Genomic DNA, 25764 nt, shown 5'->3' on the forward strand with positions numbered 1-25764 from the left:
TGGTTTGGAGAAATCATCCTTTCATTAAAGTTTTAGGCATGACCAAAAACGGATTGGAGAGAGGAAGGAAACATAAGTCTTTTTTCTCCTATTCATAAATTCCTATAGGGCATGCACACGAATGAAACGAATCTGGAAACGCGCCGCTCAGCCGACGCGATGCGATTGCCACGCGCCAATTCATCCCTTACGCAGCAAACACCTTTCCTCCCACAAAGCGCATTCCGCCATCTAAAAATCGCGGCGAGCCCCTCTGCTTTTAAAAACCCCGCCCATTTTCCACGCCCACCCATCAAGCTCCTCCTTCCCAAGAAATAAAGGTCGTGAACCAAGTCAACTTCACTATGAGGAGTGGTTCGAATTTTGGCAAAATTCTGCCGGGTTCCTTTAAGCTTGGAAGCAGCCCCTGGAGCCAGAGGGCTGAGGAATTTAAAGTTTAGGGTGTCTGTTAGCAACCCGCTCCCAGGCAGGGTTTCCCAGAAGAAAGCCTTCTTGACTTCAACCCAAGTTTGTTCCCAAGGAGGCAAGTGTGCAATTGCAGTCTTAAAGTGTCAATGAATCCTTTTGTTTGTTTTATAAGCAGAAACTGACAATCACCTTCATCTGACACCTTCTGACAACAGAAGAGGCTTGGTTTGTAAGGAACAAAAGTGCAGAACTGATGCCTTAAAATGATAAAAATGATAGGACATTTCTGTCTGATCCAGACATTTTATTTATTTATTTATTTATTTAAAACATTTCTATGCCGCCCCATTCGTTGAAGCCTCGGAGCGGCTCACAACATAAATTAAAATATAATACATTAAAAATATAAAACATAAGAGACAAAGCATCCCAATCCCATTATGCATAATAGTTTAAAAAATTGTTGGAGGTTCCTGGGTGATGTGAAGAATAACTTACTTTTTGCACCCAGAATGCTAGAATAACTGCCACAAGGCAGCATCCCCATTCCTTTGGTTTCCTTTTTTATTTATGTATTTATTTCCCCTTAATACTGCCCAATATCAAAGGTTCTCTGCAAGGTTAACAAACATTAAGCAAAACACACAGACAAAATTTAATTTATCTCTCTCCTGCTTTGGAATATCTGGCCATGAAACTTTAATCTCAGGATAGTCACAGTTCTATACTAGGAGCACTTACCATCTTTTCATCTGTGCCTTTAGCTCAGGTGTGGACAGTTGAGGAACTGTCAGAGATGCCCTCTATGGAGCCCTTAGTCTGTCTAGGCCAATATCACCAACACTGACTGACAGCACCTCTCCAGGTTTCAGGCAGTCTTTCCTGCCCTACCTGGAGATGCTGGGAATTGAATCTGGGATTTTCTGCAAGCAAGGCAGGTACCCACTTGGGGTCCTCCAGATGTTTTTCCCGCAACACCCATCATGCCTCACCATTAGCTCTGCTAGCTGTATGGGAGAAAAAGGTGAAAAAAATCTGGAGGACCATCCTCACTTGGGCTGATGTCTTTGAGATAGAAATTCTATGAATGGGACTATTCTTGACATTCCTCTCCAACCTGCGCTGCATTGGTTTCTTTCACACTGCTGAGGACACAATCCTTCGGCTGCACATTTAGACAAGTCCTAAACCTCCATCAGCTAGCATGAGTGGATTAAAGGTAAATAATAAAACAACCCAATTTAAACAGGTAAAGGGGGCACACTGTTGTTACTTGCTGTTGTTAAAGAACTGGGAGTCAAAAACCATTGTGGATCTCCTGCAAATTGTCCTGAGATCCACCAGGTATGAGCTGCCTTCCGACAACCATGCCCGCTGAAGGCATCCCTCTCACTTGCAGAGCTATCCCAGTGGAAGGGGCAGGCATGCTGAGTATGTTGCAACAAAAACAAGAGTTCTGTGACATCTTAAAAATTGACAAAAATATTCTGGGACACTACCTACTCTTGATTAAATGGATGGTGGCCATAGAAAATATATTGGAATTGGTTGTCTTTAATATTCAGCAAGACTTTTGGTTCTTTTGATCACAATAGGAAGGGATTACAGCCAATTAAGAACAGGTGCTGGTGATAGTCCCTAGGGCAGAAGGATGTCTGTTCCAGACTAAGGTTGGCTAGAACAAGGAACTTCTTTCAAGTCAGAGGACCAAATTCAATTTTGGAGAAGTTCTTGGGGGTCACATTCGTGGGGTGCAGCCAAAATATATCTCCCCCTTCAACAATTCAAAATGTTGTAATTTAAGGATCTCACTACCAGTACTGAGGATGGGGGGAAGCTGCATAGAAACCATGAATCCACCCCACAATCAGTGCTTGGAAGAAAGGGAGTGGGGCCTGTTGAGGAACCAGAAAGGGCCAGATTAGGTCCAAGGGCCTGAATTTCTCCATCCCTGGTGTAAGGAGTAAAGCCTTGCAAACATTTAGGGTTTGCAAGAGGGTTTGAGGGATTTAGAGTTTGCGAGGCCTTGACAGGCCTTTAGGGTTTGAGAAGCCTCGACAGGGTTTGAGAGTTTGAGAGGGTAACGGTTTGAGAGGCCTCAACAGGCCTCACTTTATCTCAGAGCTTAGAGTCTGCTTACTGCAACAGCACGGTTCAGGCTAGGGTGATGCAATCTAATAAATGAACAAATATCTTCTAGTACCTTAAGTGCTATGGTGGCCCATGTTTTCATAGACTAGACTCAAGTGCATGAAATGTTCACCTCAACTAGGAGATGTTTACATGTACTTGGAGGAACAAAATAATGGAGTCTAAAGAAAAGGCATGACTTGGAAGAAATGTGGCCTGTATTTATCTTGGCTGTGCATGAATTTTGCAGAGAAATGTCACAGACCCATTGGAGCTCTGCTGAGTGCGCATGTGGTTGGTATAGTGGAACTACAGTGAGTGTTCAGTCATTTTGGTGTAAAGCTCAAATGCATGCAAGATAAGCATCTCATGTCACGGGTTGGACCTCTTGCATTTTATGGCAGTTGGGCTCCACCAGTTCCTTCCTCTGTGTATGTCCACTGCACACCTGGATTCTACAAAAAGAGTGCACTTGAGCATAGGACAAGAAAAGATGACAATTTTTCAACCCGTCTAAGCTGCTGTACCTCTCATTTTAGCGTCATCTGCAACAGCTGGTGATGTATGTGGTGAAATGTTGATGTTTGTTGGAATTATTTTTCTCAGATGAAGACCCTTAATGTAGGCTGTGCATTTCCTTCTTAATGAGGAAGTAACCATTTCCACAGATATTAAGAACAGGATGTCCTGAACTGAAAGCAAAAAATGTAGGCCCAACACCCTCTTTCCTTCCAGAAATTCAACCAGCCTGACAGCTATAACTGCAACATACTTGAAATTGCTGAAGGGCTGTGACAAGATTTGTTTCTCTGTCTGATTTATAACTTTCCCTATTCCAACATTCCAGCAATGAGTTCAGTGCTGAGAACATAGTTCCTCTCCTGCTTTATCTTCACAACAACCTTGTGAGGTATGTTAGGTCGATCACCTAGTGAGTTCTGTGGCTTAATGGGGATTTGAATCTGGATCTCTTCACTAAAACCATGAAATTGGGAATGAGTGGCCTTCCAGATATTATTGGACCACCTCTGCCATCTCCCTTCCTGGCTATGCCTTATGGGACTTGTAGTTCAACAACATTGGGAAGGTCACACATTCCTTACACTAACCTTTAACATTCCCACCCTGAATCAGGTGCCATCTGGATATTTTAGATTACAGTTCCCTTCCCCACAGCCAGCATAGACAATGGTCAAGGCTAATAGCAGCTGTAGCACAAAACATCTGAATTGCACTGAATTGGATAAGGCTTCTCTAACCACTGCACCCTGTAGTCTTTGACGCAAGGACTAACCCTGACACACATATCTTACCCCATCCCCCTACACTCCCCCATCTATGCTTTAGGCATATATCCAAGCTTCCATTGGATAATGAACTTCTCCTTGGGCTGCTTTACTTTAGTTGCCCTACAGCCATATTAATAAAAAGCTAAGAATTATAATCAGTCAGCTTCTTTATTTCTTTCACCCTCTTGTCCTTTTGTTATGTGTATTCTTTTTCTGTTGCTTGTATTTTTCACTTTTATTTCAAAATAAAATACAATTCCGTGGGGAAAATAAATGCACCAAGAGGTCTAGCTCCTGCAGTCAAGCAAAGAGCAGGAGGCAGTATGTTGTGGAGGAAGAAGGGATCGTTTTAGTAACCGCTACCATATTTCTGTGAGCTTAAGTGGACTCCGGGGGATGGTGGAAGACAGGAAGGCCTGGAGGAATGTTGTCCATGGGGTCGCGATGGGTCGGACACGACTTCACGACTAACAGCAACAGCAACCATATTTCTTGGCACCAACATCTTGAGAACAGGAACAGGGAAGCAGCAGGAGAAAAGGAAAAAGGGAAGCAGCGAATCAGCCAGTTCTGCAGGCACGGGCTAAGCTATCATCCCCACTGGCGCATGCAAGTGCACACTGCAAGCATGAAGTGGGAGCGGAATGCAGTGCTCAGCCTCCAAGGATGCACAGAAGAACTCAATAAAACTGCTGATGCAATCAGAGGCTCACGGTGATCTGGGCATGGAAGGATCCGCTGGCTGGCTGGCCAGGGCAGGAGCACTTCATACAATCAGTGCTTTAAGTCTTTGCAGTCTGTCCAGAGGATGCTGGAGGTTCACTTGAAGCTCTGTCTGTCCATCTGTCTGTCAACCAACACCAAGTTAATAGGTTTGTCTGGCACAAGCACAATGCGGGAGAGGGCCTTCACCTCTGTGCGCTGGGGATCACGCTCAACTGAGAATGTCCGGATGAGCTGGAAAGAACCCAGAGAGAAGCTGCTTGTTATCAGGGCAGGACCACTGAATTTCAGCCTGAGGGTTGAATTCTTGGTGAATTCTTGGCAGAAAGCATTCCACGGGAGGGTAGAGCAGAAGGGAAAAGAGATGGACAAAAGCTCGGTGCTAAGCAATATGATTTGTGCACACTGAGCCAGCAGAGGTGGGTGTATTTTTGTGGGGACTGGGCCCATTTCTCCAGCAAAAAAACCTCCTAGGAATGTGAGAACAGATTCTGACTCTTATAAGGAGGAGGGGTTGGACTCTGCAGCTGGGATGCTACAGTCAGCAAGCCTAGGGATAAACTGGACAGGACTGGAGAGTCACTCGGTTTCACACATTGTGGGAAAGCAAAGTGATCCTGCTCATGAGAGCAGTTCAGCCATCAACTCATCCCAGGATCTGATGTCACCTGTTTTAAACATGCCTGACTGGCTTGCATTAACTTAATCAAGTGTTTTAGTTAGAAAACCTCTGTCTGGGCCTGCTTGGAAGGAGGGGAGGCAGGGAAATTACGGCCTTGACAATCCTTCGCTGCAATTCTGGTGGGTTGCGAAGGGCCTGATGTTAGTCCATGGATCAAAAATGCGACTGAAATTCCTCGCCTATGTTCTGCAATGATGGGGGGTGGCGGGGAGTCCTCCAAGCAGGGGATCTCAAGGCTTCACTTGACTAGGCAGACACAAACTGTATAAAGAAACTTACCCGGGCAAGTGCCAGATGCATCTCGAGCTCAGCAATGCGGCGCCCCACACAAGCCCTCACTCCGTAGCCAAAGGGAATGGAGCTGAAGGGGTGGGGGGACAACTCCCTCTCATTTCGCAGCCAGCGGCGTGGCTTGAAGCACTCCGGCTCAGGGAAGTTGGTCTCGTCGTGTGACAGAGCGTAGTGGGCCAGCACAAAGAGGGTCTGCCCCAGCAGAAAGCACAGACATCAGGCAAGCACCGTGATGAACGCTCTGCTCCTTCCCAGCAGGCTCCCCAAGCAAAATTAAAGGTGGGGGCTAGAGGCACAGCCACCACAGGAAAGCTCATTTCCCATTCATGCCATCTAGCTGATCAGTTCCTGATATTCCACTAGTACTCCTCAGTTCTGAGATCCAGCTCTCATCTAGTCCAAACTAAGTTTTACCTATCTATTATTGTATTTATATCCCACCCTTCTCCCTCTTGCAAGGAATCCAAGGCAGTTTATGTGGTCCTTCTCCTCTCCATTTTATCCTCACAAGAGCCCTCTGAGGTAGGTTAGACTAAAGGTAAAGGTAAAGGTTTCCCCTTAAGTCCAGTCATGCTTGACTCTAGGGGGCGGTGCTCATCTCCGTTTCCTAGCCGAGGAGCCAGCGTTTGTCCGCAGACAGTCTCCTTGGTCATGTGGCCGGCATGACTAAACACCGAAGTGCACGGAATGCTGTTACCTGCCCACCAAAGTGGTACCTTTTCATCTACTTGCATTTGCATGCTTTCGAACTGCAAGGTTGGCAGGAGCTGGGACAGAGCAACGGGAACTCACTCCGTTGTGCAGATTCGAACCGGCGACCTTTCAATCAATCAGCCCAGCAGCACAGCGGTTTAAACCACTGTGCCACCTGCAGTCCCAAGGTTAGACTGAGAGTCAGCAAATGGCCTGAAGTCACCCAGTGAGCTTCATGGCAGAGTGAGGGCTAGAACCTGGATCTTCGATTGAACAGTCAGCATTGGAATTGCTATGCTACTCTGGCACTCTAATGCTGCTTTTGCCTGTCTCTCTTTCTAGCTTGAGGTATTCATATGGCAAATCCAGTGCTCCCCCCAAATTTCGCATCCATTTCTGACCACTGAATCTAGGCCGTCAGCAACTGTCTGAGCTGCAGACAGGGAATGCATCTCTACTCACATTCTTTGGAAACTTGTATCCTCCAACAATTGCATCATCTTTTGCAATGATTCGGGCATTAGTGGGAACCACAGGATAGAGCCTGTAAGGATATCAATGGAGGGGGTCACTGTGTGGTACAATAGAGTGGCTCCCCAGAAGCAAAGAAGCACACATGCAAATGGATGGAGCAGTTTTCTGGAAGTTGGGCCAGGTGACAGCCATGGACAGTAAGCGCTGGTGGCCATCACACTCTTTGTCTGTGCTCTGTTCCTTCAGCCAATCACAGAGGCTGCTTACCTGAGGGTCTCCTTGATTACAGCCTTAAGCAATGGCATCTTGGTGATATCCTCAGCAGTTGGGACCCTGTCTTTGGGTACCACGTTGGTCACTTCTTGGTATAAGGCTTCCTGGATGTCCAGATTTTTGGACAGATGGTACATGGCCCATGAGAGGGTATTGGATGTCTGAAAGGGCAAAGCAAGTGGATGGAGTGAAGATGCTTGCTCTGGAGGAGTAAACAGGAGGCAGCATCCTAGAAGTGACTTCTGCATGCCAAAGATGGTTCATTTTCATGAGTCTGAGGTGTAGCAACTAGCCTGCAGCAGCTCAAACCTAGGTTCAGATTCCTACTTTAACAGCTGAAATGGGTGGCTTTGGCAAAATTCCTCCTCTAGTTTAACCTTACTCAAAAAATTGAAACCTCTGCCTTAACGGAAGGATTATAACAAATATGAATTTTAAATTATTTAATCAAAACAATTGAAGCCACTGTGCATAATAGCAAAAAACTCACTATAGATGCTTTCTTCTAGAAGTACTGCAATTAGCATAGGATACATTGTCTCTCTCTTAAAAAAACTTCAAGGCAGTTAATGCAACCAAGCAAAAGTTAATACACAACTAACAAAAACTATACTAAACAGTAACATCTCTATACCAAACAATAATGTCTCTAAAAGCGGCAACTGCAGGCAAGTTCAGTCCCCTTCCTCAAGAACCAGGCATCTGCCATGTGGCAGGAGCTACATCAGGATGGGAGCAGGTGAGCATCCTTAGGCAGGGCATGTCACAGCATGGGTGCCATGACCAGGAAAGCTTTGTCTCTTACAGCCACCTGCTAGTTTTAGTTGGTGAGTGAATGCAGAGCAAGGCTTCAGTTGCTACTTTGATCGTGTGGGAGATACAAATGGGAGGTGCAATCCAGTCAAACTAACACAGCCTAAGAATTAAGTAGCTATGCCCTTAAGTCATAACCCCATTGAGCAAATATTTTTTCTGCTGAAGCTTTGACTGCACTAAAATTTTGACTAATCTACAGATTAAAACCTATAGCCCACATTTAATGTATAATATAAACCCTTTGCTCCCTTTTTCGATTCCCTAGCTTTTTGCAAATAGGTAAAATTGCACCACCCCTGCCCCCTGTTTTATTGGCACTTATGTGCTCCCCAGAGAGGTCCGCCTGGCGCCATCGTTATTTGTTTTTCGGCGCCAGGTGAAGACCTTTTTATTTAAACATCATTTTAATTGTTAACAATATTCACTTATTCATCTGGCCAGGACGACTTCTTTTCTTTCCTTTTCTTTTCTTCTTTTCTTTTATAACTTCTTTTATATCGTTTATATTTTTTATTTATTTATTTTATATTATTAATTTTAATTTTATATTGTTATTTTGTATTGTATTGTATCTTATTGTGTTGTAAGCCGCCCCGAGGCTTCGGCAAGGGGCGGCATAGAAATGTTATAATAGTAATAATAATAATAATAATAATAATAATAATAATAATACTGCACTTACATACAGATATTATGTGAAGATTATATAGCACAAAATTTATTCAGTTAGAAAAGTTATAACTGTGCTTGTTTATTAATAATGCATATTAAACAGCTAATTTATTATGTTTATATATAAACTGCTTAGACATTTTATTATATTAAGTGATATAACAAATAAAAAATAAAATAAGCTGTTGAACAGATAATTATTTTGCACTGAATCAAAAAATAAGAACAAAGAAAACTGGAATTCATTGTTGGATCGAGAATGGTCATACCAAAAGAGCTATTTAAATGAATGGGAATTAAGCTAGTTAGTCATGACTACTAATAACTTCAGTCAAAGTATGACTCATCAAACACTTTGTGATTAGAGTCAGTGGTTCAGAAAGAAATGTTTGCTTATCAGACATCTGTGTTGTCACACGGCTAGTTCTAAGGAGAGGCTAGCTTTTTCAGAAGCCTTGTTTTCCAGGTGTTTTCTGTGGGTCATTGTGGTGGCGGGTCATCAGGGTCAGCCTTCCACTGGAGTGGAAGCACCTGATGATGACTGCAAGGCTTTGGACATGACACTGACAGCAAGGCACATTCTTCCTCGAGTTGCATAAACCAGGGGCAGGCAACCTGGTTGGACTACAGCTCAGTTCCTGATCATTGGACATGCTAGCTGGTGATTATGGGAGTTGAAGTCTGAAGAAATCAGGGATGGGGTCTTCAGGTTGCCCACTCCTGGCCTAAGCTCTGAGAGGCATGGGTGAAGAGCACCTTCTTAAGTACTGATGTTCTTCAGCTTCTAGCACATATCAGGAATGGCACAATTTAATGGGTATCATTGTACACAAGGTATATTAATTAGTCAGTGACAACAAGCTCTCTAATGAGGCTATGGACACTCCCACAGGCAGTCGAAGATGTCTATATCCTACCGTGTCCACACCAGCCATCAGGAGCTCAGCTATACTGCCATAGACTTCTTCACGACTAATCCTTCCACTGGACAGTAGGTAGGATAGGTAGCCTGAGATCTCGTCACCCCGTGCCAGCTGCTCCTCCAGTTCCAGCATCCTCTTATCTATCATTTTTTTCCCTACAGCAATGAAAGAGAACATGCTACAGGGGGACAATATTTGGGCTTGTTCTAACAGTGTCCATCCCAGGGGCTGGGGATCTCCTGCTGACCAATCATTTCTTTGCTTCCTGCCGTCTTGTACACATTGTAATGGTCAGGGTGATCACATGTCCTCCCACTTTCCTCAGGAAGGAAGACTAGATCCCAGCTTCTCAAAAGACACCAACCTAATTCTGGCTCCAGAGGAAGAGTTATCCTGGATCCCTGCCTTTCACATACCGAAGCCAAAGATAATATCCCAGCCCTGCAGGTAGCGGTTCCAGTAAGGCAGCACATCCCGGGTCCACTTGGGTAGGATGGTGGCATAGACAGAGTTCTTAAACATGAAGCCAATAGCATCAATAAAGCGCTGTGTCTCGCCAGGAATCTGCTTCTCCAGGCAGCCAATGCGGGTCTCAAAGAGGATGTAGGAGATGCCTGGAGGAGAAAAGCAAGCTGGAAGGTCTAGTGGAAATCCTCCCTGAGTCATGCTACGTAAAATGGCAGCCATCAGAGAAAGAAGCTGCAGAGGAGTGAGAATGGGCCTTATCAAACCGTGGTATGTGCAGAATGGTGGCTGAGAGGAAGGAGAGCTGAGCCTGGGACACCAGGGGAGAATGACACTGGGCTAGCCATGATGACAGCAAGAGGGCTGTACTCTGGAAAGCAACAGACCAAGGACGGGAATGGATTGAAGGGCACAGTGTAGATGGTGGCCCCAGGAAGAGCAATCTACTGTCCTTTATATCAGGAGTGGGCCATTTGCAGCCCTCAACAAATAATCCCTGTGATAAAAAGCAAGATCTTGGAAGGCCAAACCCATGTTATTTAATTGGAAGTTGCACCTTTTTCAAGGAAATTTGCGGCAGGAAGGAACCCCATGGAAATTTATGGAACAGAACATTATGTTTTTGAATGTACTTGCTAGGTAAAAATAAAGGATTCCCATGGAAAACTTGGACAACCATGGGTATGATACTCATCTTTATCAACTTCACCCCACAAACCCCATTGTAGAGATACCCATTGAGCTAGATCCTAAGAGGTCACATTAATCTATTTACTCCAATGTAGCTTAATCATTTGGGATACATTTCTGGGAATAGGCATTCATTACATCATGGAAGGGCGACCTGCAGCCCGCCAAATGTTGTTGGACTTTATCTCCCATCAACTCTCAGCATTAGTTGTTCTGGCAAGGGCTGACAGAAGTTGCAGTCTGGCAACATTTGGAAGGCTGCAAATGGCCAGACCCTGCTTTACCTGATTTCCCTAAAGGTTCATGGTGGCAGTGCCTATCTACCTGCTAGTTATATCCTCCATTTTAGAAGAACTTTAACCTTGTGTTAATAAGATCTAATACACAAACACCTGCCTCCCCAAATGGATTACCTTTATTTCACAATATGTCACACCATTCCCTCCTCTGAAGTTTCTATTCTGACTGCACTACTTGAAAGACTGCTTGCAACTTACAGCATCCCACCTGCTTGATTCAAAGATTATTTTTCTTCCTGCATATGTTTATTTTAAAAACCAAACAAAAACAACCCCCACAGTTTGAATAGCTGAGTATTTTAGAAAAGGCATCCCATCCTAAAACTCTCCATTCTGAAATAAAAGGAGAAAAGTGAGGGGCGGTCCCCCAAGGCTTCATATCCATATTTACACATGGGCATGCAAACACACGCTACATATAAGTACTAATTCAGGTTCATAACTGCATTGGAGCCCCTCCCTGAACTGAATCCCAGGATCAGTTGCCTTGCTTAGTTCCACTGACCTTGAGCAGCTGCAATTTTAACCCCGTATACCTTTCTGAGAAGAATGTTACCAGCAGCTCCATGTTTCCATGAAACCGCAACAGTGCCATAGCAAATGAGGTCCTGGCTTCCTCCTCCCACGTCTAGAGCAAAGCTTACAGGCAACTTCACTTGACTCCACTGTTTGCTCTGCAGGGTCTTCCTCCAAACCATTGTGGGGCAAGGAAAGTGCCTCAGGGTCAAACTGGACACGATCTTCTTTGCATTTAATTCCATTTCATTTTTTTTAAAATGGAAATATAATATGCTTCCTATATTCCTGTCCATGGAACAAACAGTTTAAGAGAAAGAAGGTGCATTTAACTTTATGCCTAATTTGTCTAGGTGTGCTGAGATCCCACTGATATACCTGGGATTATTCCAATACCTTCCAGATGTTGGAAGGGCTCAGCCTTCACCCGCACATCACCCAGGATAAGAGCACAAGAAGCTACCTGATAACAAGCCAGACCATCTGGCCCAGTATTGTCAGCAAGGACTGGCAGCTTCTCTCTACCTGAAGTTGCATGGGATTGAACCCAAGGCCTTCAGTATGCAAAACAGGTGTTCTGCCACTGAGATTTGGCCCCCTCCTACCATGAGAGCCGCAGAACAATCACAGAAAGGAAAGAACTTGCTGTCCTACATCATAATGGGCCACACACCTTCCAAGGCGAATCGGTAAAATATATTGGCCATATCTTGGACCATTACGCCCGTGGGGCTCTTTTTCCTCTCATTCTCCAGAAGCACGATCAGGTCAGACACCACCTCATTGATGGCATCTGCATACAACACAGCCTCTGAGGGTTTGAGCATCCTCTTGTTCAGCACCTGCCGCAGGCGGTACCAGCGCTCCCCTTCCCTGGGAATGAGAGAGAGGGAGGGGAGGGCATGTAAGAAACCCAAATGTCCTTTGGAACTCAGGCAGACCACCAGCCAGCCTGAGCACATTTCCCCGATTGCCCAGTATCCACTCCTAGTTCTTGTGCTGTCCAATGCACCTAGTTCTTCCAGCTATCCCAGAAGCTGGGATACGTAGCTGTTGCCCTCTAGAAGTTTCTGGACTACAATTCCCATAGTTCCTCACTGTTGACCATGTTGGGAATGTGGTCCAAAGCATCTGCTGGACACCAGGTGCCTTTCTCCTGCCATGGGGTATGTTCAGGCAGCTCCCACCTACAAGGAATGAGAGCACCGTCGGGGTCCTTTCCATCCCTGTAGGCAGGCTGAAAAGCAGGGGTATTTTTTGGTGCAGGGGCCAAACTCAACTTAGGAGACACTCTTGGAAGCCATACTGCCCCAGAGGTGGGTGCAGCCAGAAGCAACATGTGAAAGGCCAAAATACTTCCATATGTTGGCTTAAAGCATTTCCGGCCAGTAATGACACCTTAGGCTGGGAAAGAAACTGCAAAAGCTGGGAAAGCACTGAAGGAAAGGGGAAAGGAGCAGGATCATTGGGGAACCTGCAGGCCTAAGTTCTTTAGTCCCCAAAGGCTGGCTTGCTCACTCAGCTGACCAGGAGAAGCATGGGGCTACAATGGGGTACCACTTCCCATTGGAACAAGTGTGCTTCCAGACAGAGGGCTCCGAGTACTAGCAACCAGAAGGCACTGGGCAACTGTTCTAATGTTTTCTCCTTAACTAATTTCCTGTGTTAAACAAAAAGACAGAAGATTTGTTAAAACAAACAAACAAACAAGCAAACAAAAAACCAGAGAACTGTCACAAGTAGAACACAATTATAAACTTTTGGGAATGAGGAAGGGCTATGGCCAGGGATGTACAGATTTTGTTAAATTCCTTAACAAAATTGCCAGGCAAACAGCATTCATTTTGTTGTCTGCTCACTGATAGAATCAGATTTTTTTAGGGATATGCAAAACCATTGTTCCTGTTGCAAAGGTGCACTAACACTAATGCATATGTGTGCTAGTGTGTTAATATGCATTTGTAGAAGTCTGCACATGTCCAAATCTCTCCCCCACCCTCCAAATGGTGGAATCTATGCAATTCAGAAAAAAATGGTCTACTGTGGAATCCACAGGTCAGATTCAGGGCAACCCAACCTTATTTGAATCTATTGTGGATTTATCCAACATCTGTAGTGATGGTACCATTACAGTCTGATCTAGAAGCACCTCAAGTCCCCAAGATCTAAGAACATGGCTAAGGGCCTTGGCAGAATGATCACATGAGAGGGACCTTGGGGATGGGAATTTTACAGCAGGGAAATAGAGAAATCCAGAGAGAAATGGTCATCCTTAAAGCTCAGGTATGACTATTAGTACTTGGCTGGGTGCCATCTTCATCAGTGCAAAACAACAGAGCAGAGACAACCACATGTGTCTGAGAAATCCATCTTTGTTCTCTGCTACTGGGGTAAAAGAATTGTTAGACTACCCAGGGAACCCAAAGAAGTAGTACATGACCTCCATAGGGGCCATATGATTTGCGCTGGAAGTGCTTTATTATTGGTAAATGTGTGATATTAATGTACTTAAACTGATTGATTTGTGAATTTATGATCCAGTTTTACAAAGTTTTCTCTCTGTTTCACAGGAATCTAATTGAACCTATGCCTGGCTACCTAAACTGAATGCAAGTAAATCCCAAGGAGGGAAAGTACCTATCTTCTCCTAGGATAGCCTCGAGAACTGGCTTGGTTCCCTATGGGGCAGGGCACCACAATAATTGGATCTGATTTCTTTAAATGTAAAATTGCAGTTTGCTTCATTTAAAAATAACCTATTTTAAAATCAAATGTTAAACACAAGTTCTAAGCCTACTAAGGCTTACATCTGTTATCTTTTAAAGTTGAATCCATGATTTCCTGATAAGTTTCAATAGAGCAGAGGGAGAGAAATAAATTCTTTTTAATACCATGCTTAATTCTGTGCATCTCTGTTATGCCTCTTCTTGTCTTTTTTCTAAGCTAAACAGTCTCAGAGGACTTTAGTCCTTTGGTTATTTGGTTGCGCTTTTTTGCACCTTTCCTTGCTCTTTAATATACCCTTCAAGTCACTGTATACATTCTTCTTCTCCCTCCCAGATCAAAAATGGGAAGCACGTAGCAGGCAAATCCAGGGTTTGTGCGATCACATTACGGAAGCAAAGCATTGCTACAAAATTCAGTTTGGCCCCATGAGAATCTCAGCTTTCATGAGAGAAGCGTGTTTCTGTAGCAGCTCTCCCCAACCCCCCAGAATGCCAAGTCAGTGTGGCCAACACAAAAGCTTGAGCAAAGTTGTGCTATAGAATAGTGTTGCAAGTACACAATGCTTTGTGGAATCTCAGGACAACGAGTGGCTGAGCAGCTTTTCCAGATGTACGATCAGCAGACCTTTAGCAGCTCTCTGCCTGGTGACTGCCAGAAGCACTCCGACGCGTGCACAGTCTGCATCTGTGATTAACCTGTACAGGTTGCACCGTCTAGCTCGTTGGATGGTTCTTTTCTTGATGTTAAGCCCCGGCTACTCACAGCCTTAGCCACATCTGCCAGCCTACATAAAAAACAAACTGGCAGACAGACAATGCATAATACATTGTTGTGGCGCTTTGCTGGAATACTTTATTAGTTTTAACAGAGCTGCTAACTGCTTTGTTTCTGCGACAGTGGGCGACTTTCTGGAAATTGTTACAAGGGAAGGTGGCCTAGAAAGGCTCATGGTGTAACGCTGTGGGGTGGAACAGGGACTCCCTGAGGCGTTGTTGGACTGCAACTCCTATCAGCTCTCCCCAAGCAGAGCAGAAGGTGACCGACGATCGGAGCTGCAGTCCAACCACATCACGAGGGCTCCACATTCTCTAACCCTCACGGAAGGCCTCTGTGTCTCCTTGTTTATTTGCATAGAAGCCTTGGTATATCTGCGCAGTGGCAGAGTGGTCTAGGATATATTTGGCTAATGTATACTCACTCTGTGAAGGGGCCATAAGGAAGCTGACGTTTGTCCCGGTGTTCCTTCCAGAGAGCCATGTCACTCCGCATGGGATACTTCCCTTCCTGACGCAACAGCTCCTCTAAGATTTCAGGACTGCCAATGTTGATATTAACGTAAGAGCCAAACTGGGATCTCCAAATGGGGCCATAGAGCTTCTTGGAAATGACCTGGAAGAGATAAGGTCATTGGGGTTAGCCATGCCATGAGGCCATTCCCAGAGGTCAAACAAATACGTTTGTGTGTGTAGGGGGTGTTTACATATTTGTCCTTTATCATGGATTAGAAGCCACTGATAGCCTTCTCCTGCAAGAATTTGCTCAACCTCCTTTTAAAGCTGCCCAAATTTGTAGCCATCACTTCACCCTGTGGGAGCAAATTCCAGAGTTACCTGTGTGCTGTGTGAATAAGTATTTCCTTTCCTTGGGCCTGAACCTCCCACAATCAGCTTCTTGGGAAGATCCTCGTTTCCTTATCATAGGAGGGGGAGAACTATGTCTCACTATCAACTTTCTCCACACCACACATAATTCTGCATGTCTCAGTCAGGTCTCCCCTCAATTTTCTTTCTTCTAAGTTACTCAATCTTGGCCAGCAGGACATCTTTACATGAGGCATTTTTGGTGCTTTTGTGATCATTCCATCATAGAAACTTGGAGTGCCTTTTCACACTATTGTCATACTCAAAGCTCTGTTTACTTTTTTGTTTAGCAAGGAAAATCTGGTATTAATTTTAAATTGCAACATTCTGGAACAAAAGTCTTGAGAGAAGTCACAAATTTGCTACAGTGCAACTCCAGCACAATGCCATCCTGTGGTTGCTTAATAATATATACAGAAAAGCTGAGAAATACAAACCTCGGGGTGGGGTGGGATGGGGTGGGGTGGGGTGGAGCCTGCGTAAAGGATGCGTTTTTTCCACCCACAATGAAAACAGAAGTCTTAGTAAAGCAGCAGGTTAAAGCACTGCGTAGAGAAGCCATTGGAGAGTTGCTCCTCCCCTTGATCATTTTAGCTGCCCTTTTCTGCACTTCTTCCAACTCAATGATATGCTTCTTTAGGTGTTCAGACTTGAACTGTACACAGTCTTCAAAGTATGGTTGCACCATAGATTTGTATAAGGGCAGTATGATATGGTCAGTTTTAGTTCTAGTTTCTTTCCTTATTATGCCTAACATGGAGTTTGGCTCCCCCCCACCCCCAGCAACCACATTTGGACGACATTTTCTTTGAGCTACCTTCTGCAACCCTGAGATCTCTTTTTGGGTTACTCACTTCTAGCTCAAATCCCATCAGCCTAATCCTGAAACTGGGATTTTTTTCCTTTAACGTGTTATTTTACACTTGCTTGCATTGAACCACTTTATCTATTTTGATGCCTATTCTCACTGTTTGGAGAAATCCCTTTGGAACTTCTCATAATCCCTTTTTGTTTAAACCACCCTAAATAATTGGGTGAAATTAGCAAACTTGACTACTCCTAATTGCAGATCATTTATGAGTCAGTTGAAAAGCATAGTCCCAAAACAACCCTGTAGTTACATCTCTCCATTGGGAGAATTTATTGGGAGAACCATAAAATGTCTCCTTTATTCCATGACTGCTCAGTTTGTTCAGCAGTTTTTGGTGAAGGTTTTTATCAAAAGTTTTTTGGAAGTTCAAGTAGACTAAATTCAAGTCTACTAAATAATCCCAGTCTACATGTTCACTGGCACTGTCAAAGAATTATTGAAATCTTACGTAAACCACACTTACCTTTGCAGAAGCCATGATAATTCTTTCTCAGCAGAGTTTGTCCTTCTAGATTATTACCTTTCAACTGATTTACTTGGAACAAAGGTCAAGCTTAACTAGCTTGTAATTTCCTGGATCCTGATTAAAAATTGGTACGGCATTGGCCATTCTCCAGCCTCCTGGAGATTTTTGTAAGAAAATTTATGTTTCATGTTACCCATTTTGTAAGTCAGCAATTTCAAATTTGAGTTGTTTAAGAACACTAGGATGGATACCATCTGATGCCAAATGATTTATCAACTTTCAGTTGGCCAGCAGGGTTGGGAACTTAACCTTTTGTCTCCACTATCTGCCTTACTTGCTCAGATTGTCCTCCTGAAATCATCACTTCAGGCCCACGTATCTGCCCTTTATTTTCTGCTGTGAACACAAAGCTGAATACATTTGGTTTCTTTGCAATCTCCTCAGCTTGCACTGGTATGTCTTTAACTCCGTTCTCACCCAATGCTCCACCTACCTCTGTAGCTGGTTTCTTGCTTCTGAATTACAGTTAAGTAATCCTTTATCATTGGCCTTGATGTAGTTAGTTATCTGCCTCTGTAGTTAGTTATTTTGTAAGCTGCCCTGAGATGCTTTTGGGTATAGGGCAGGGTATAAATATTTCAAACAAACAAACACTTTTTCACATCTCTTATTGGCTGAGTTCCCATGACTTGTTTAATCCCTTGGAGGTGGCCATGCCTTACCGTTAAAATCCCTCTGGGCCTGTCAGACAAGGCAGCAGAGCAGGAGCTGCCCTTTCCTCAGGCGCTCTCCACTGAGCAGTTTGCACAACTGAGGGGGCATTTGGGCATCCTATTACTCCCCCCACAACCCTGGATCCTGCTTGGAAGATGGAAGGAACTGAAGAAATGCCCCCAAGACACTAATTGTTCAGGTTCTTGGGGTTCTTTAAGGGGAGCCTCTGCTATGTACATCCTGTCAATGCAGACAAGTGTCCAAGAAACATTGCAGATTCGCAGCCCACTACAATTTCTTTCAAACAGCATAAACAAATACATAAAAGCAGGGGGTGTGGAAAGCACTCTTTGCAACAGAATCTCAGCAGACTGGGTGGTGGTCATGTGAGCCTGGGCTGCCCTCACTTTCCCTTGCCTGGATAACACAGAGGTACTTCTTTCAAAAGTCAACCTGCAGCTGGTGCTAAATGGCTCCTGTGACATCTTGATGCTTCTGCAGTGTCCTCTGTGAAACTGCAGGACTACGCGGGGTGAGGAAGGGGAAGAAGAGCAGGGAGGCTGGCATGAGGTTTGTGACTGCAAGGACCAAGCCTGCTCCCAGGATAGGGGATACCCCCATTTTGCAATGGGGGAGGCCATTCCCAGCAGTCTTCAGGTGTTGTTTTGGCAGATTGAAATTCATAAGAAAGGTGGTTGCTCACTAGCCCCTTGGTTTTCTGTCATTCTTACCAAGGGACTCTGGTTTTTGTTTTTACTTGACCACAGCTTCCAGGTGTGGGTTTAATAAACCCTACTACAAGCCATGGCTAGTTGGGTGGCTTATAAACCACCTTGTGGAAAGATCACTGGATTCAGGAAACATGCTAAACCATCATGGCTTAATGAATTGTGTGAACCCCGTCACTGTCTGCCTGCCTCTCTTGTACAAACTTGTTTTTCTCATTTAGGTAAGACTTCTATTTTCTGAAGGTGTAGAAAGCCTTCTTATTACTTAATCTTGCTTGATGCTGCTTATAAACCATGCTGGTGACCTCTTGTACTTGTGTTACCTTTCCTAGCCTGTGGTATATATTCTAGCTGAGCTTTTGAGTAATTGCTGAACATGGAAGGCCTCTTGTCTTCCCCTTTTGGTTTTCTTTTTACCAATTCTCTTCTTTTAGAGAAGCTTCCTGTTGTAAAGAGATTGCATTGGCCCTCTTTGCCAATGTTTTGCTAAAAGATTTATTAAGTCTGATAGCACTGTGGTCATTGTTTCAATAGCATTTACCTCTTGTAGTAAGTCCAGGGCAACCCAACATTGAATTCAATCCAGAATCCTGTTCCTGACCTTGCTAATGGATAATATACCACCATGTGGAATCGCTGGGCTCAATGTGGAATCTCTAGAATCTCTGGACTCAACTAAGCAGCTTCATAAATCCATCTAATGATCCCTAATCCACTGGGTTATTTGGCTAGTAATATAATTTGATTTTAGATAGCTGGTTTCTATACTTTGTGACCCTGCAGTCATGTATGTGGCAGAGGACAAAAGCCAAGTTCTGTATCTAGGAAAAAGAAATCAAAAGCATTGTTACAGATGGGGAATGCTTGGCTCAACAATACTGCAAATGAGAAGGATCTTGGAAGCTGAATATGAGTCAACAATATGATGTGGCTGCAAAAGGGCCAAATCCTATTTTAGACCGTATCAATAGAAGTATCACTTCCTAATTCTGTGAAATACTAGTCCCCCTTTCCTCAGCACTAGTTAGGCCTTGTCTGGAGTATTGTGTACTGGAGTACTGGGCACCTCTGAAGGATGCAGAGGAGGGCAACAATCCAGGTACTAGAAACAAAGCCCTATGGGGAGAGATGAAAGAACTGGGCATGTTTAGTCTCAAGAAGACTGAGGTTGTACTTGAAAGGTTGTTACACAAAGGAAGACCAGGATCTCTTCTTGATCATCCCAGAGTTCAGGGCGTGGAATAATGGGCTCAAGTTACAAGAAGTCAGATTCCAGCTGAAGAACTTCCTGGCTGTTAGGACAGTATGGCAACGGAACCAGTGACTTAGGGAAGTCATGGGCTCTCCCACACTAAAGGCATTCAAGATGCAGCTGGACAGCCATCTGAGAAAGATGGTGTAATTTGGAATCCTGCTCTGAACCGATGACCTTCTTGGCCCCTCTATGATTCTTTATGTAGCTGTCCAGCTATCAGGGTTCACTTCTCTGAGAATCAGCACTACTGTATCCAATAAGTTCCAATCAGAGTTGTTCAGAGGACTCTGTTCATTGCCTTGAACTCCCTGGAGGAAAGCCAGGATATCAGTGCAATTAAATAATGTTTGCTGCTGCAGACTGTTTACTTTGTACCACAGAAGTTGACAGGAATTGCCAAATACTGTGTTCTTTTCTCAATAGCCAAAGCTTGGGTTGTTTCCTGAGTCATTCTAAGATAGGGATAGGCAACTGGTACCTTCCCATCAGCCTCATCCAGCATGGCCAATTGTAACCATTTATTTATTCACATATTTATATGCCACCTATAACTACCAAAGGTCTTCCTAGGCAGCTTACAAGTAACAGATGACACCTACAGGGAGAGCATACCGATATCTGGTCCTGTTCTATGGTGTAATGGATGTTGGGGAATGGCTTTTACAGCTATTTATTATTACTAAAATCTAATGAGAGCAGCACAATGTGTTTTCTTCTTTCTATTCAAAGTTGCAATCCTATACACATTGCCCTGGGAGTGGAGCTTACTTCCAAGTAAATATGCATATAGTTGTTCTGTTAGTCTGCTATCACCTATGTAGTTTCACATCATTAAATCAGATTAGCCTCAGCAATGTAACTTTCTTCAGCCTAATGTTTAGAACAACTGATAAGCAACTGGACACATAAAGCTATTTAACTACTAAATATATTTTTGTTTATTAGGAAACAGCCACGTTTCCAGGGGAAAAGTATTTTGTAAAACAAAACAAATCAGAGCATTTTGTTTCTCACAATCACCTGCTGTATCATTGGCAGGTTTCACAAGACTGCCTGGCAATCCAAAACATGACCTCATGACCACACCTTTAGGTGTGGCCACCAATTACTTCTTTCATTTATTTTCTTCTTCACATCTCGGCAAAACGTTTTAGTACCTTATTTCTAGAGGAATGCAAAACATAATCTCTCAAGCAAGATTACCTTCTTGAACCTTTTGTCTTGCTGGCTGGGTAATCCTACCCAGTTTTGTGTTTTGCACAATGTGGCCAAACTGCTCCCCCCCCCGCCCCCGCTACCCCTTATCATAATATAGAATCACGCCCTCTGAACTGTTACACAAATCCCCTGGCAGAAATTTGACTTTGAAAGCATTGCCAAACTCAGCATATGAGAGCGAGTGAACTTTTGTTTAACTCTTGGGCCCTGGGCAGATGGCTGCTGGAATAGGTCCAGCCTTCACTCCCAAGTGCTGGTTCCTGTACTAGTCTGTCGCCAACCCTGCATTTCCCCCCTTATGCCCGTATACAGGATTTAAAATTTCAGCCATGCGGCAGACCAAAAGCCTGGCTTTCTGATCACGTTGGCAACCCTTGCGGTCATTTGCGTAATTCTCTTCTGAAACAGGGATAGGGAACCTTTTCTTCCCCGTTTCCTCATGTGCAGTCTGCTGGGGGTTGCATGCCAGTGCTGGTGGGAAGCGTGAGCCAAAGACAGACAGGGCCATCCTTCTCTCTTGCTAACACCCCGCCTCTTTTCTTTCACTTTTTCTCCCTGACTCTCTCGCCCACTCCCTTTTTCTGAGACCCCATCTCTCTTTCCCTCCTTGTCCAGCAAGCTGCTGAGTGGGGAAGGGATCACTCCTGGCAGAAGCCTGAGCTGCCTGCTTGCAGAGAGTTGCTGAAGGGAGGCCAAGGGCTGCCAGCTGCCTACCTGTCTGAGAGCACAAGCACCAGGCTGGGGCAACAGCGAGTCAGGGCCACAGTGTCAGTGCCCTTGTGAGTTCCTGTGCAAGCCATGCCTGCAGCCAGTGCTGCCACTGAGGATGGGGCAGGACACACGGTGGTGCGTGCAGAGCAGTGTTCCAGCCTGCCCGTTTTCTGTAGCCTCCCTGTCATCACATTCTGCTTTTACTGTGATCTGTAGGGGATCCTGCTTTTCACTGAGTCACACTGTAGCATTATGATTTTTTTTTAGGCAGCACTATGCAGCAGGTGGCACAGTGGTTTAAACCGCTGTGCTGCTGGGCTGGTTGATCGAAAGGTCGCTGGTTCGAATCTGCACAACGGGGTGAGTTCCCGTTGCTCCGTCCCAGCTCCTGCCAACCTTGCAGTTCGAAAGCATACAAATGCAAGTAGATAAAAAGGTACCACTTCGGTGGGCAGGTACAGGCAGCACTATCCGTCTAAACCAAGCAGGAACAGATACAGATTCAAAAGGATGGGAGGCAGCACAAAAGCCCAGGGGAAACTTAACTCTTAGCTCTGAGGAAAGCCATCACATTATCTGCAGATGGGAAAAGATATTCAGGGCACAATCCTATGCATGTTTAGACAAAGAACAGTTCAGGCTTTTTCAGCCAGGTTCTGCAACTGGACTAGGAGTGTCAAACATCTTGCCCAGAAACTCCTGCCAGGAACTGCAGTAAAAGTGCACAATTGCTTCAAGAATCTGCTTCTACTTGCACTTGGCCCTCGATTTCCCATGTTCTCAAATTAGTTCCATATGCCTCCTGCCCTCCGTGCTACAACACTGAAGCCAAACAGAATTTATTTGTAGATGAGAGTTGGTGTGATATAGTGGTTAAGAGCATGGTCTGGCACTCAGGTGATCAGGGTTGGAGCCCCTGCTCAGCCATGGAGCTAACTAGGTGACTTTGGGCAGACTCTCAGCCCAAACTAGCCCACAGGTGGGGATAATATTGAGAGGAGGAGGAGAATGAAACAAGCTGCTCTGAGTTCTTTAAAAAAGAAAAAGGCAGGATATAAATCTACTAATTAAAAAAAACCTTGATCAACCTTGCAGATGGCACATGAATAAAATTAAAGTTTGACTGCATCTGATCATGTAGAGTTGCAGAAGCCCATTAGGGCTGGAGCACAAAATGTATGGGGGGAAACCCACCCCACCTGCTGTCCATGGGCACTTGCTGAAATAAAGGTGCAGGGGCCCTGATGGTCTTTGTTGGATCTGATCTCCCCAAATTATCTGGCCTTTTGCCCCCATGTGTTTCACCTCCTGCTGCCTGTCCCCCTTGAATCTTTCTGCCTGGTTTTTTTCTTAAATAAAATGCTCTAATCTCCCCTGCCAGCACATCTTGTTTTACATATAAGGTAAAGGTTTCCCCTTGACGTTACGTCCAGTCATGCTGGCATGACTAAACACCGAAGTGCACAGACCACTGTTACCTGCCCACCGAAGTGGTACCTTTTTATCTACTTGCATTTGCATGCAGGAACTCACTCCGTTGTGCAGATTTGAACCAGTGACCTTTCGATTAAGCAGCCCAGCGGTTTAAACCACTGGGCCGCCTGCAGTCCCCTGTTTTACTTATAGGAGTACCCTTATGAAACAGTACTTTAAAGATACACACAGCAACACAGAGACTTTGTAAGTTAACATACGGAAGCCTGTGGGGGTTTTTTATGGGGGGGATGGTCCTCTGGGCCTGAGCCCCAAATCATTGTGCTCCTGAGCGGCAGGATAACCTTCTTGATCTAAGGCCAGTGGGTGGGTAACCCTGGAGTTTTGGACCACCACTCCCAACAGCCCCCACTACCACTGCAAATATTCAGGGACTATGGTCACTGTGGTCCAAAACACCTGACGAGTACTGGATAGAATAAAGCGGTGACTTGGCTATCTGTGCCAAAATGCCCCATCCCAGTACGTTGGAACTCCAGTGCCCATGTCAAGCACTGACTGATGCCAGCCAGCTGCTGTCCTTTCTCCACCAGGTCCTGAGGGTCGCGCAGTGCCCCGCTTGCTTCCGGGGCGAGACGTCAGCTTTCTGGGTCCACCAGGACTTGCAAGGGAGCTGGTCCCCGCAGCCTCAGGGCCAGCGCACCGGCCTTCTTCCTACCTGTGCCAAGCCGGCCGGCGCTGGGGGAGACCCAGACGGGCCCCCCGCCCGAGCCAGTCGCGCCCCGCCGAGGCCCGTCCTCTCCTCTCCTCTCCTCTCGCCCGCCCCCGGCCCGACGCGCCCAGGCGGGCGAGCACCTCCTTCCCACACCTGCAGGCGGTGCGTGTGCAGCAGGTAGCCCCTCAGGAACAGCCAGTAGATGGATCCAAGCACCCCCGGGCCCGGCAACTCGTCTGGCCGCTTCAGTCGCTCCCGCGCGGAGAAGGAGGTCGGAGCCGCCTCTGCTGCGCCGGAGGCGCCCCTGCGAGCGAGCTCGGGGCGCGAAGCCGCGGGCGGCGACCCCAGGCAGCGCCCGAGCCTGGCGGTAAGGCGCCCCAACTTCACCATTGCTGGGCTGGATTGACTGGCAGGCGGGGAAGAAGCCGGAGCGGGGAGAGGGAAAACTACTCCGAGCGAGCGCGGGTGGAACTTGCCCGAGCCGCGAAGGGGAAGGAAGGGGGCGGGCACTGCTGAGCCGGCCTTGTTTCCCCTCCCCTCCCCTCCCCTCTCCTCCCAAGAGGCTCCGAGCGGGCAACCGACGATCAGAAACAAAAATAGGACTTGCTTGCAAAGCTGAACAATGGACGGCTTTATTCAGTCAGATACGATCATGTTTGGAGAAACTGTGGGATTTAAGACTGAAGCTATGTAACATTTGTGTAAGTTAAAAAACAATCAGCAGGGAATTCGGGGAAGATCCTTGCTATTTGGCACGGAGAGGCAACTGCCCTGCAAGTGAAGGTAAATGACTGGCCAGGCACTGTAACATATCTGGGAGCAGCCGTGGCCACCAGCTCTCTTTCAAAAGCACACTGTTTATTAGGATTACCCACTGGGAAGACCTAGGATGGAGGAGGGGAGGGATCTGAGGAGAGGAAACAGATGGAGTTTAACTAAACATTGCTCTGTGCCCTCTAGCCCAGGGCTGTTCTGATTCCCGAAGACTTTGTGCAGGGCTCAGCACTGGGCCAAGTTCCTGCTGCAAGGAATGACGTCCTTCCAGTTGACTCATGTGGTCTGTTCAGGCTGGCTTTGCTGCTAGAGGCGACAGACTTAAGAGCGACTTTGTGAAGCCACTGAGAAAAGGGGTGCTACTTCCAGTGCCAGCTGAAGCTACTGGGCTCCCCCCAGCCACTTCTGTGCCTGTAATCTGAAAGTCTGGTTGGCTGCCATGGCAACCTGATGCTGGATTTGGTGACTGTTCTTCCTGCTCAGCATCCTATTCTGCTCCTTTAAAAAAAAAAAAAAAATCAGGTGGGGTTGTAAAGTTACACTTTTAATTCACACTTACTTGGAAGTATGAGCCATTGAACTCCGAGGCTTAAGATGTCTTGCTTAGGAGTTGCAGATGGCTATGACTGAGGAATGGACTGCTGAGCACCATCTTCGAGAGCTTGAAAGAGGGAAGTTAATTCATCCTTCCACCTTTTTGGAACATGTAAAGACAGAACTGTAATTCTTGTCTTTAAATAAATATCCATAGGATCATGCTGAAAACACACATTCCTCTATATTTCTGAAATCTTTTATATGATGAATGTATAGACAGAATATTTCCTCAAATATTAAGGCTGCATTCACAATTTGTTCTCTACAAGAACAAAGGGTTCAAATGCCCTTTGATAATGCCCTTAGTGAATGTTTACCTTTATCTTACTTTATCATCATTAAACAAATTCTGTGCAATCCCTGTTGATTCTGCTGATAGAAATCTCACAGTCTAGTTCTTTCCTTGCTGTTTATTAAGAGAGGAACACACATTTATTTTCCAGAACTCACTTAAACCTGTCTGTTTTATGGGACAGAATTCTCCCCCCCACCACCACCACACCGCCAAAAAAAAAAGAAAGAAAAGAAAAGAAAAGCCAACATGGAGTAGTGCTTATTTTATTTATTTAT

The 25764-nt window shown here is 45.3% G+C and overlaps 1 protein-coding gene across 1 annotated transcript; it reads right to left on the reverse strand.

The window, feature by feature from the left end:
* Nucleotides 1–3979: 3979 nt before the first annotated feature.
* On the reverse strand, nucleotides 3980–24213 carry LOC123027531 (sterol 26-hydroxylase, mitochondrial). The gene is made up of 9 exons (XM_044438465.1): nucleotides 23977–24213; nucleotides 15270–15460; nucleotides 12018–12217; nucleotides 9791–9988; nucleotides 9369–9529; nucleotides 6958–7124; nucleotides 6679–6760; nucleotides 5512–5715; nucleotides 3980–4784 (listed from the first exon to the last, which is right to left on the reverse strand). Exons 1-9 carry the CDS (start codon nucleotides 24211–24213, stop codon nucleotides 4647–4649), a joined length of 1578 nt encoding a protein of 525 aa, XP_044294400.1. The 3' UTR covers nucleotides 3980–4646.
* Nucleotides 24214–25764: the final 1551 nt, after the last annotated feature.

This window comes from Varanus komodoensis, unplaced genomic scaffold (genome assembly GCF_004798865.1).
Source record: "Varanus komodoensis strain SLA01 unplaced genomic scaffold, ASM479886v1 scaffold32, whole genome shotgun sequence".
Taxonomy (NCBI): Eukaryota; Metazoa; Chordata; class Lepidosauria; order Squamata; family Varanidae; genus Varanus; species Varanus komodoensis.